This window comes from Cylas formicarius, unplaced genomic scaffold (genome assembly GCF_029955315.1).
Source record: "Cylas formicarius isolate icCylForm1 unplaced genomic scaffold, icCylForm1.1 PGA_scaffold_3__17_contigs__length_32017465, whole genome shotgun sequence".
NCBI classification, from domain to species: Eukaryota; Metazoa; Arthropoda; class Insecta; order Coleoptera; family Brentidae; genus Cylas; species Cylas formicarius.
The window spans coordinates 31,672,618-31,685,031 of record NW_026844326.1 but is presented as its reverse complement, the minus strand read 5'-3'; the positions used below and the strand labels follow the sequence as shown (position 1 = coordinate 31,685,031).

The 12,414-nt window shown below is 36.8% G+C and overlaps 1 protein-coding gene across 1 annotated transcript; it reads right to left on the bottom strand.

Annotated features, from left to right (window-relative positions):
- Positions 1-2,300: 2,300 nt before the first annotated feature.
- LOC132699266 (targeting protein for Xklp2 homolog) lies at positions 2,301-12,074 on the bottom strand. The gene is made up of 8 exons (XM_060665899.1): positions 11,930-12,074; positions 11,716-11,878; positions 11,607-11,667; positions 11,275-11,555; positions 7,577-7,703; positions 5,032-5,268; positions 4,414-4,545; positions 2,301-3,003 (listed from the first exon to the last, which is right to left on the bottom strand). Exons 1-8 carry the CDS (start codon positions 12,006-12,008, stop codon positions 2,578-2,580), a joined length of 1,506 nt encoding a protein of 501 aa, XP_060521882.1. The 5' UTR covers positions 12,009-12,074; the 3' UTR covers positions 2,301-2,577.
- Positions 12,075-12,414: the final 340 nt, after the last annotated feature.

Below are 12,414 nucleotides of genomic sequence, written 5' to 3'. Positions count from 1 at the left end.
GAAGCATTACAAACATTAATATTTTAAATAGTTAAAAAAGAACAAACGTTGTTCAGATGTTCACATAAATATATTTAAGTGACAGCTGTTTCGGCAACACTGTGCCTTTATCAAATGCGAATATCAAACGTACCGATGTTTATAAATGCAAAACAGGTAGTAATTACTTATTGTGACGTATTACATTGAGATTTAACAAGAGGGATCCATTCAAATCCAGTTAGTCATTAAGGAATACATTCGAACCTCTCATCTTATTAATCTCCATAGATTCTAGTAAATTTAATTTTCTACTTTTTGAAACAGTGTGTAAAATATCGAAATTGTCGTCAAAATTGTGTTTTTCTAAATTTAAATGTATGGCGTAATTAGAATCTGAACTATTGTTTTTAAATGATCGTCGATGTTCGTTTCGTTTCGATACAGAAAAATCGAAGAATCTTTTGAAATCTATAAGCAACCAAACGATCTTAACCGGGATTCAGGTCTTTACCTGTCGCCAATATGGGAATCAGTCATTCGAGACGGCGGTTATGCCCCTCCTTTAGCTCCTCCCCCTCAGACCATATATAAGCAGGTACAGAGTAAAATGCGAGTCAGTTTTAGTTAAGCTCTGAAGAAGCCAACAGGATAATTGAAATGCACTTGACTAACATCATTATCTGAAGATGCACTATGGGAATTTTCCTCGAACTTCTAATAATATGTTTAATCTTGTATTCTTATTAGTTTTTGGGCAACTTGATCGAGGACGATCTTTCAATTTACTCAATTTACATCAAAATGCAAAATATTACAGTGTTAGCTTAAAAATAAAGTATTTATGCGATGTAGCCGCCTATCAGAAGAACAAAGGACGGTTGGCAATACTATATAGCTTTGCAGTAGGCAGTTCCAATGCCAATATATAAGAAGTACGACAAACGAAGGATAGACAATTGCAGTTAAGTTTCTAAGTAACGTCAATAACTTATTTGCTATCATCACCTTTCCTGTAGCTCTGCCCGCCTCGAACAGTATATACGCAGATATAGAGTGAAAAGCAAATTAGTTTCAGTTAAGCTCTGAATTATAACTTGTTGAAGCTTTCACAGAATCAGTCCCATATTTAACTTAATTTGGGGAATTATTAACGATTAGGTATGTCATCATTTGAACAATATTAACTTTTTTCCAATACCTGCCTGTACAGGTCTTGTGGACATCTTTGTTGAAAAGTTTACACACTTTCTCGCGGCGAAACCCTTAAGCTAACAGAATCTTATTTATTAGACAGGGAACAGTTTGTGGGCGATGACAGACGTAAATCCTCTTTGGTGAAGGTCCCTATTGCGGTCCCCCAAGGGTCCGTACTCGGCCCTGTTTTTTTTATAGTGAGCTGATCATGCCGTTTTTTGGGGTTCGTCAAATGTGCTTTATTTGCGGACGATGCCAGTTTTACCATATATGGACCGAATTGGAATGACCTGCACAACATTATTGCGAACTGAAGAGCAATGCGAACAATTGGTTTAAAAATAATTATTTAAAACTGAATACAGACAAAATTCAAAACATAAATACAACGGCGAACGGCAGTCGGCTAAATTACTTGCTATTACACTTGACTGGAAAGATCACACTTTGTCTCTTGAGCGAAAACTATCTTGCAGCTTAATCGTCCTTAGAAAAATTACGGAGAGCCTAGACCAAAATGACGGTGTATTACGCTTTATTTCATTCCCATATGTCATACGGCACAATATTATGGGGAAACTTTGTCAATGCTGTTAAAATATTCAGGATACAGGAAAAGGCTATAAGAATTCTTGATGGGGCTAAGCCAAATGAACACTGTACTCCATATTTTAAAAAACATATGGTAATGACAGTGCCCTGTATCAATATTTTCCATGATCCTTTAGAAATTCACAAACATACTAATATATTTGAAGGTGTGTCTCATAGTTATCCAACACGTGCAAAAAAAAAGTTCCAAAGCACAGCTTGTCACGTCAGACAAAAACTCTTTAAGTATTAACTTGTACGATATGCTACCAGATAGGTACAGGCTTTTGAGGTGTTCAAAACAAATATTAAAGTGCTGCTTATTGAAAATTGTTTCTATAGTGCGTACGAGTATTCAATCAAAATAAAAAATCTAAATCAAAATCCTTATATGTGGTTAATAAAAAAATCTTCTTCTTAATGTTAGATTAGCACAAAATTAAATTCTCTAGTTTACAATTATCATTTACCGAGAAAATGGCGGAATTATCCTACCAACCTTGGCCAACAGAAGTAAAAGAAGAAATTTTCTGATGTCATGTCAAAATTTTGCATACCATCATGTTTTTAAAGTTTTTGTGATGCACCGTTTCCTACATTATTACTCATGATTTGTAACTTCTCGCTAATTTTATGGTTTAAAATGTAAAAAAAAACTGCATCGATGAAAAAGCGTTTGTGAGCGCACACGTGATCACTGAGGCCTGTTTGCCGCCCCACTCACTCTTCAACAAAGAAGATGACGTAAAAGTAACAGCTTTATTTATGTTATCTTAAATAAAAAAGAAAATATGGAAAACGTTGAAGGCCCTAATCCCGGATAGCAGAGGCCCCGCCCACCGGGTTGTCGCTGACGTTTTCCTTGTTCCGTTTCCAATGGAAGTTGGGCGATACCGGTTCGGTCACCTTGTTCGCAGGCTTGATCTGTATCGGTTTGTATTTTTTGACGGGTTGCGCTTTGATCTCTGCCGCCCGTCTCAGCTTCTCGATTTCTTCTCTCTCGGCCTCGAGTCGTCGCTCTTCCGCTAGGCGGCGCGCCGCCGCCAACCGCTCCTCCTTCTCGAGCAGCTCGCGTTGAAACTCCCCGCGTTCGAGGGCCCGCTGCTCGGTGTTCAGAAAAAAAGGCTCGACGGTCACGCACGGCCTGTCGGCCTTCTTCGGCACGAAGGGCGCCTTCGTCAGGACGACGGGAGGACGGGCCCTGAACGGAACTTCCGTCACGTTCTCTTGACTCTCCTGAAATAAGCATTCATCATTTATTTGCGCACCCTGTATGATAGACCAAAACCTGAAACTCTCTCGGTCTCTCTCCCACAGAATTTACGATACTGTTTAAACCAACATGTCCCACATTTTATAGTTTTTCATTAACGGCTAATAATTTACCCGCGAAAAAGGCAATTGTTTGCAAATAGTCGACACACCCTGTACATAAATGAGGTTATACAAGCGGATCTCCCACGTTTCCTGGTCCAAGAATTTTCCTAATAGGGCACGCCGTAATAGTCAATGACGTCATCGCGTCTAGACTGAGCCCGAGGAATGGCGATTTTCATATGGATTTTTTCAAATATCTCGAGCAGCGCGTGTGACAGACGAAAACCGTATAATACAAAAAATCGTTGCTCGCGATGCGGCCTATAATATTGTTTGAACCACTTAGCCACTTTTAAAAAGAGTTTCGATTAACAACCCTACCATATTCTGCTTACTTAGATTTACTAAGTAAGCAAGTATTTATTAAGCTCCGCCTCCCTCAAATAGCATATAAGCAGATAATTTTTCAAAGAAACTTACAGAGGCTACTGTAATACTTTTGCTGCCGTTTCGCCAATAGTCCTGTTGACTTTTTCAGAGTTTATATACGGTCTAAGGGGGGCGGAGCTAAAGAAGGGGCGTGAACATTGTCTCGGATGACTGATTCCCACATTGGTGACAGGTAAAGACTTAAGTCTAAAATTGTTAGATAGATTTCTATAGACCCTCGGATTTTTCCTTGATAGAAGAACGGATTGCATGCAAGAATTTTTAGTTTTATCGAATAAAATTTTATGTGCGGTTTCGCGGTTGTGTTCGCAAACTGCTGATGAGTTTATTTGTCTTAGTCTTAAAGCTCTTTCATGTTCTTTGAACATAGTTGATATTTTTCGTCCGGTCTTGGGTTGCCTGCGTCTGCTCCATTTTATAAAAATAATTTTTAAAGAACTTACCGGGGAACTTAGGTTTACCTTTTTTTGAGCTATGACTAATGCAAAAATTGTAATACAAACAGAGCAACGTGCTTAACTGAATGATACTTTAGATTTATAAAAACCCTGTTATTGTTTTACTTCGTTTCTTTCGAGCAAACAAACTTAAATAATTTGTTTTATTCTGTATTAAATCAATAACTTTTTTTTTGGTACATTGTTACTTTTGGGACACCCCGGATTATTTTTTTTATTTACTTAAATATAATTTTTTCGAAATGTTTCTAGATTTTGTGTAGTGTTATTAAACAGTTTTCACGATTTAATTAAAAACTGTGTCTAAATATAGAGTTTTTTTTTTTGAACACCCTGTATAATAATTATATTGTATTAAAGTTTGATGTTCGTAATAATTTTTTCTTTTTATCGATGTGCCCACTGGGCCCCGTGCCCTTACCGATTTTTTGCTGGAACCAGCGGAACTGCTCGACGAGTTGATCCGCTCCCTGGAGCCGCCGCCGCCGCCGTAGAGCGATTTGGGCATCGGCCTCGCGTGAAACTCCCGCGCCCGTCTCTCCTCTTCCAAGATCTGCGAAACGCGCGGTTATAAACACGGAATGACCTATTTTTTTTCTTTATTTGACCGTGTTAACATACCAAGTAAATTTAAGTAAAAACGTAGTATATGACATACAAAAACAAACGAACATAAAAATGAACAAAAAAAATTGGAAGATCGGCCAAAATTGAAGAATTGAATAAAAACGGTAATACTACGCGAGATTAGATCTTTTCTAAAAAAAAAAAAAAATAAACATGACAATTGTTTCGACAACACCATGTCTTTCTAAACTAAACTTAAAAGAGGCTGTTTTAGCTCATTTTGTAGACAAACCAAAAGAATATTTTTTTTAAGGGATTGAGTTGTTAATAAAGAGATGTATTGAAGTTAAGGGGGATTATATTGAAAAATAATAAAAAATTGTTACTCTACTTTGTTTCTTTCATATTCAGGCAGGGAAATTTTGGCGCAGCCCTCGTATGTCGAGAAGAGAGGAGCTGCCATCGTACTCACTTTATGAATTAACTGTTGTCGTTTGCTCATGCACATCTTGTCCCTTTCCTCGAAGCTGAACGGCTCGGGTTGGGTCTTCTTCATCGGTTTGTTTTCGGTAGGGGCGGGTTTGTCCACTTTCGCCGATGTCGGGCGAGGGCGCGGCGTCGTCCTTTTGACCGCCTCCGGGAGCGGTTCGCGCACCGACTTCGGCACCGGCCTCGCGTGGAACTCGAAATTGGGCTCTGGCGGCGCCACCTGCCCACATAAAGATTCCGATATTATTTCACTACGACAATGTAATTTTTAGTGAAGTGGGGCACAAAAAATAATGCAAAGAGCTTCTTTTTCTCGCGCTTATCCTCTACGAACGTTGGCTATCGCACTAGCCCAGATAACTTCGTCTATTTTCAGTCGCTGTCGCTCTCAGGAAGAACAATCACCGAGAGAAATGAAACTATTGATAAAAATCTAATTTCACAACTGACTACAAAACTCAAAAAATTATTTTTTATTTAATTACCATGGATAAAAGTACAGATATCAGCGATACTGCGCAGTTACTCATATTTGTAAGAGGAATCAACGCCCACTTTGAAATTACAGAACTTGCAGAGCCGCAGTCGATGAAAGGGACAACGAATGGTGCCGATATATTTTGTGAATTTGAAAATCGTATCGATTTACCAATTGATAAGTTATGCAATGTAACTACAGATGGCGCTCCTAATATAGTTGGAATCAGTCAAGGATTTGTTGAGAAATTTAATTCCAAGTATCCGGAGAATGATACTGTTTGCATTGCCTAATACATCAGGAAGCTCTCTGTAAATCGGCTTTAGATATTGACCATATACTTAATATTGTTTTTGGAGTCCGTACATGCTGAGCATTCTGATATCCTTTTATTATTATTCAAAAGTTCGTTGGTTAAGGACTGGAAAAGTATTTGAAATAATTTGAGATTTAAAAGACGATATTGTGAATTTTCTTCTTGATAAAGACATTTATAATCAATTTGACGTGTTAGAAAACGAAACGTGGCGTTCTGATTTCGCTATTTTCACAGACCTCGTCGTACACATGAATAATCTTAATTGCAAGGGAAAAATCAGTTTCTTCACGATATTTGCCAATACCTGAAGAGTTTTAAATTATAGTAATTATTACTTGCTAATCGGATCTCTAAATCTGATTTTTCTCATTTTCCAAGAATACAATCTTTAAAATTCACTATATAAAACTAAGATTAAAAAATACGAAATTAATTTGAGAAAACTATCGTCAGAATTCAAAAAGAGATTTCAGTATTTTTGAACCCCATTCAGTGTTAATTACGAAGAAGTTGATTCAAAAATTCAACTTGAGTTAATAGAACTACTCTCCTGAAACAAACTTTTCATACAGTACCATTACTACAATTTTATAAAAATTTAAGTCCAGATAATTTCCCACATCTAATTACTCATACAACGAAGATAATATGTTGGGCTCATCTTATAATAGGTGTTTTTTTTCGATGCATAGAACTTTAAGTTGGCATTACTGTTCGAGATGGCGACCGATTTAACAGCTGTCAAGTGATTTCTTCTCAGTTTGATTTGGCAATTCATCATGAATAGACTCACGCCCGAACAACGCTTCCATTATTTCGAAAATAATGGTTCCTCAAGTATATGTCGAAACACCGTTACAGCCAAAAAAACTGACCGTTTGGTGCGCTTTATGGGCCGGTGGAATCATTGGTCCGCACTTCTTCAAAAACGATGATGGCCAGAACGTTACAGTCAATGGTGATCGGTATAGAGCTATGATTACTAACTCTTTCATTCCTGAATTGAATAACCAGGAGATGTGGTTTCAACAAGATGGCGCAACATGTCACACAGCTCGGGCCACAATCGATTTATTGAAAGACACGTTTGGTGACCGCCTAATTTCACGTTTTGGACCTGCGAATTGGCCTCCAAGATCTTGCGATTTAACACCGCTAGACTACTTTCTGTGGGGCTATGTAAAGTCATTGGTCTATGCGGATATGCCACAAACGCGTGACCATTTGGGAGGCAACATTCGCCGTGTTATTGCCGATATACGGCCACAAATGTTGGAAAAAGTCATCGAAAATTGGACGTCCAGATTTGACTACGTCCGCGCCAGCCGTGGCGGTCATATGCCAGAAATCATATTTAAAATGTAATGCTACAATATTATCTTTCAGATAAATAAAATTGATTTCAATCGAATAATCCATTGTTGTTTTATTGCAACTTAAAGTTCTATACATCGAAAAAAAAAACACCCCTTATATGCGAACAAATCTTTTCAACAATGAAGCTTAGGAAAACTTCTTTGAACATCAGTTTTAAGAATTTCTGCTTCGCAAATGGAATCGGAATACGATGAAATTTTGACAAATTTCAATTTCGTAGCTCCAACGGTTCGAAAGTTATTCAGGAAAAAAGAAAGGTCTTTGGATTATACGTGTTTTCGATTATCCGGCGAAGGCTCGGTCCCGGCTGGCACGGATAATCGAGGTTCTACTGTAGTTTAAAAACCCACTTACCTTTTTGGGCGGCGGGCACGTGATGGCGAACGGCTCCGGGACCGTGATGGGCTTTTTGGAGAGCTCGGCCGCTTTTACAGGTCCTCGCAGCACCTTCTGGCTGACCGGTTGCGCTTTGATTTTAAACCTGCGCGATATTTGCACATATTTATACACGAAACCAAAACTATACCACTATTTTTTAAACAAACTTTTGAAATTTACTTAAAGGTACCAAGAAATTGTCGAGCTTCCATTGTCTTTATTTTTTGTGATCAAGTGCAGACTAATTTTAATTCTAAAGCTACGAGGCTTATACAGGGTGTCCAGTATAAGATGAAGACATGTAAATGGAAGAAAAGTAGATTTATTTTAATTTAACCCATTTTGCCCCGTGGTGCGTTAATGCACCACGGGGTATGATTTTTTTTGTCACATCCAGGAAATATTTTTGCACATCCATTTAGGAATTTTATTATTATCACTACTAAAGGGCATAAAACCGTAGAAATCGCTAATTTATGTGTAAAGGAAAGATTTTATATATGACTTCAAAAGTTATCAAAAGCGGTACATAAATTTGTATCACATTTTCAAGTAAATCGAAAATAGCCAAAAAAAAATTTTGGATTTGTATTGCCATTTTTGTTAAGTCTATAGCATGTACTATATTGATTATGCTTTATTTTTTTGAAAATACTTTTCAAGCGTGTGTAACACAGACAAATCCCGAAAAAATCGTACTGCTGTCAAATATTAATTGAAACCGATCCTCTACCTTGTTAATTCATTTCAAATTCAAAAATTTTATTTTCAAAACTCCAGTACTTTTTTTAGATTATTTAATGTTACACATGTTGTAAACATTGATTCGTGATTAAATTATGAAATAATATTGGTTCGTTTATTTATTTTCTAACAAAGAATTTTTATATTATAATGCATATAAATAAAATATATATAAAAATACATTATAAATGCAACAATAAAATACAGTCCTCTCTTGATCCGTCCACCCTGCACACACTGTATCCGCAGGTATTCAAACAATAGAGAATGTTAAACAATTTAAACACAAAAAAGTTTTGACAACCTAAGTGAGTTAAAACATCTAAAATAGAAATTAAGAAAGAATATACATACACATATGTAAAAACCCCTTGTGACTTGTGAATGCGTAATTTTGTGAACATTTTTATCTACTTATTATTATTATAATTTTATTAAATATGTAATAGATTTAATTATTTTGTTTATATGACGCAAAATAATGTTGTTCTCTTGAAAATGACAATACATAAAACAGTGAAATATTGTGAAAACAAAAACGCAAATTCCGAATATAATCTTTTAACTTTTTATTGTTGTTATTATTATCTTAATTTTTTAACCGCTAAAATTATGGCAATTTTTTATGTTGTTTTTTTCGTAATCCTAAACTTACATTTGCAAAAAAAAGGGATATGAAAGCATTATTTAGAGTTGAATAATATTAGATTCAAAGAGCATTAATGGAAATAATTAATGAAAGTATAATATACTGGGTGTTCAAAAATATAGGCTATTAAAGACATTTTTGCCGATAAAATGAGCATAAATCCGAAAACACTCGATATAGACCATAACAACCCTACACTTAGTATAAAAGGAAGTAACTGCTAATGGAATAATATACAGGATGTTTCCTTTAAAAAATTCCCACATATTTATGAACTACCACGTATATTTATAAATAACATTAAATTGTTTTTAGTATTATATACAACTTTTAAATTTTTTTTCTACAACAAATAATAAATGAGATATATATAAGGTTGTTCGGAAAGTCATTTCGTTTTTTCCCGTCAGAGGACTTAATTACGTTTTTTCGAAACCAACTTCACACTTAAGCCGCATAACCATTATATGTCTTGAGAGCTGATATTGCAAGGCTTGTGTGTGAAAAAGTTCTATTAATTCTACGCAGTAGTTTTTGGTTGGAGCCCTTTTAAATATGGAGAGCAATAAGCAGCATTTTCGTCATATTTTACTTTTTTACTTCAGAAAAGGTAAAAATGCTGTCCAAGCGAGAAAAAAATTGACGGATGTGTATGGAGAAGGCGTAGTAACAGTACGCCAGTGCCAGAACTGGTTTGCAAAATTTCGATCCGGCAATTTTGATGTCGAAGATGCACCACGGTCTGGAAGGCCGGTCGAAGCTGACAAAGATGCGATAAAGGCATTAGTTGATGCAAATCGGCGAATAACCACACGAGAGATCGGTGAGAGATTAAATTTGTCGAATTCGACTGTTTATGGCCATTTGAAAGGCATGGGCTTAACCTCGAAGCTCGATGTGTGGGTGTCCCATGTCCTTACGGAGCGAAATTTGTGTCGTCGCGTTGACGTGTGTGATTCGCTCCTCAAACGTCAAGAAAATGATCCATTTTTGAAGCGGATTATTACCGGGGACGAAAAATGGGTTGTATTCAACAATGTTAAACGCAAGAGGTCATGGAGCAGAAAAGATGAACCGGCTCAAAGCGTGTCAAAAGCCAACATTCACCAAAAAAAGGTGATGCTCTCCGTTTGGTGGGATGTCAAAGGAATCGTTTTTTTTGAGCTTTTGCCGGACAATACAACGATTAATTCAGAAGTCTATTGTCATCAACTGGACAAATTGAATGATTCACTTAAAGAGAAGAGGCCCGAATGAATCAACAGGAAGGGTGTAGTGTTCCACCAGGATAATGCGAGACCTCACACAAGTTTGGTCACTCGCCAAAAACTTTTACAGCTTGAATGGGACGTACTGCAACATCCACCATATTCTCCAGATCTGGCGCCTTCCGACTACTATTTGTTCCGGTCCCTGCAAAATTTTTTGGATGGCAAAACCTTTACCTCAAATGAAGATGTCAAAAACCACCTGAACCAGTTTTTCGCCAGCAAGGACCAAAACTTTTATGAGAGGGGAAATGTGTTACTGCCAGAAAGATGGCAAAAGGTGTTGAACCAGAATGGCCAATATATAATTTAATAAAATATTTATTCATTATACGAAAACTGTCTTTCATGTTCCCCAAAAAAAAACGAAATGACTTTCCGAACAACCCAATAATATATAATAACCTGGATATATATGAAATTTGCTTCTCATAAATCGATTCGCTTCGACAAAACGATCTCGGATTGTTGAAAAGTTAATATCTAAAATTTGTAATAAACGCTTTGACAAATAATACCTTTATTTCATTATAGTCATAACAATACGAAGAAATTACTATGTCAAACAACGGAGAGTCAGCAAAAGATCAACGATTTTTTACAATCGAAAAAAATGTTTTATTGCTAATGTTATACAAAGCGTTGCTATTCCAGATTTTTTCCATTTAAATTTTTATATTTTTTTAGTTACTTATTGCCAATGACATGACAATATCTTTATTTATCCGACTATTAGTATTAGTTCCATTTACATAGAAAAAATTAGAGTGATTTTTAATATCTTTATCAGAGTTGGCGAGGCTGATCTATGATTCTAATGTATAATATTCACATATTTAATTATCCTATCCTAGTCCTACTCCCACCGCAGACTTTAAATTGTGAGTCTTAGTAGCTGCAAAATTATGGTAGCTGATTTTATCACAGACTTGCGAAATACTGTCACAATTTCAAAATTTTAAAAATTCTTGTGTAGGATAAACCTAGGGTAGCTGTGAATAGGATGTACTTACTTTTTCGCGTTTTCATACTCCTCCATTTCTTTCTCTTCCCGCGACGGTATGTGAATGTTACGGTGTCGCAATTTCGTTCGTAGGGCGGGCGAGTGGGGAACCGTCCTTTGAGGCTGGCGCGGGTTCTTCTTCAATTCCGGGTTGCTTCGGAACCGTTGCGGCGTCCGGTTCTGGAACTGCCTAACCGATTCAGCGAAACTAATAAATTTCTGGGCAGAGCCGCGACCCAGACTATCCGACAAACCCGTTTTCTTTGTATGACCCGGTTTGGCAAGACTCTCCTGCAGGAAGTCAATTTGTTACATGAAACTTACAATAACGCTTATCCCTACCACACTGGAATTTGCTACCGGGACATCTGTATCAGCGACACGTAGACGCTCTATGTTTTCCCTGAAACCAGCATAATCACTCCAAATTAGAACAATATAATAAACCGACCTTAAAAATTTATCTTGCAATCCATTTTCTGAGAACATTACTAGAGTTCCCACACTCAGGGACTTTCTTAATGTAAAAAAATCCTGAGACTCTTGTTCATAAGAATGTGCCAAGGGATCCTTGTCACAATTACTGCTACTACGTTCCGTTTGGTGGTCGGAACCTAAAACATGCAAAACTATTATCACATCTAAAACTAGCGTTTAAGCTTTACCATGTTGTTCGAGAAACGGTTCTTCGGCAGTCAGATCCACAAACTGCATGGCGTTAAAGTCGTCGAACGTGTGCGCCATGATTTTTGCAAAAAGCAATGTAAAAAATTGCACCGACAAAGTTTTGCGAAGCTTTGGCCGTTAAGATGCGACGGAACATTCGAATTTGACGTATCATAGCAACCGTAGAATAAAAAAAATCCGTTCCATCTGAATCAGAATGATGGATGCTGATAATATTCTTGTTTTTGGGTTGGAGTCGTTTTAAAAAGCGAGGCGATAGTTATTTCGCAAGCTGATTGGACAATTTCGCCTTTTAATACCGTTCTTATCGACGGTGTCAAATTTTCGAATACGTCCACCGCAAAAAGATTCGTTCATTTGAGTTCATTTAAATACGTTCTCTGCATTCGTGGTCTGTGATGTAAACGAACGTGTCCCTTTATTCTATGAGGCCGAATTTGAAAAGGTGTCGGTTTACAAGTCT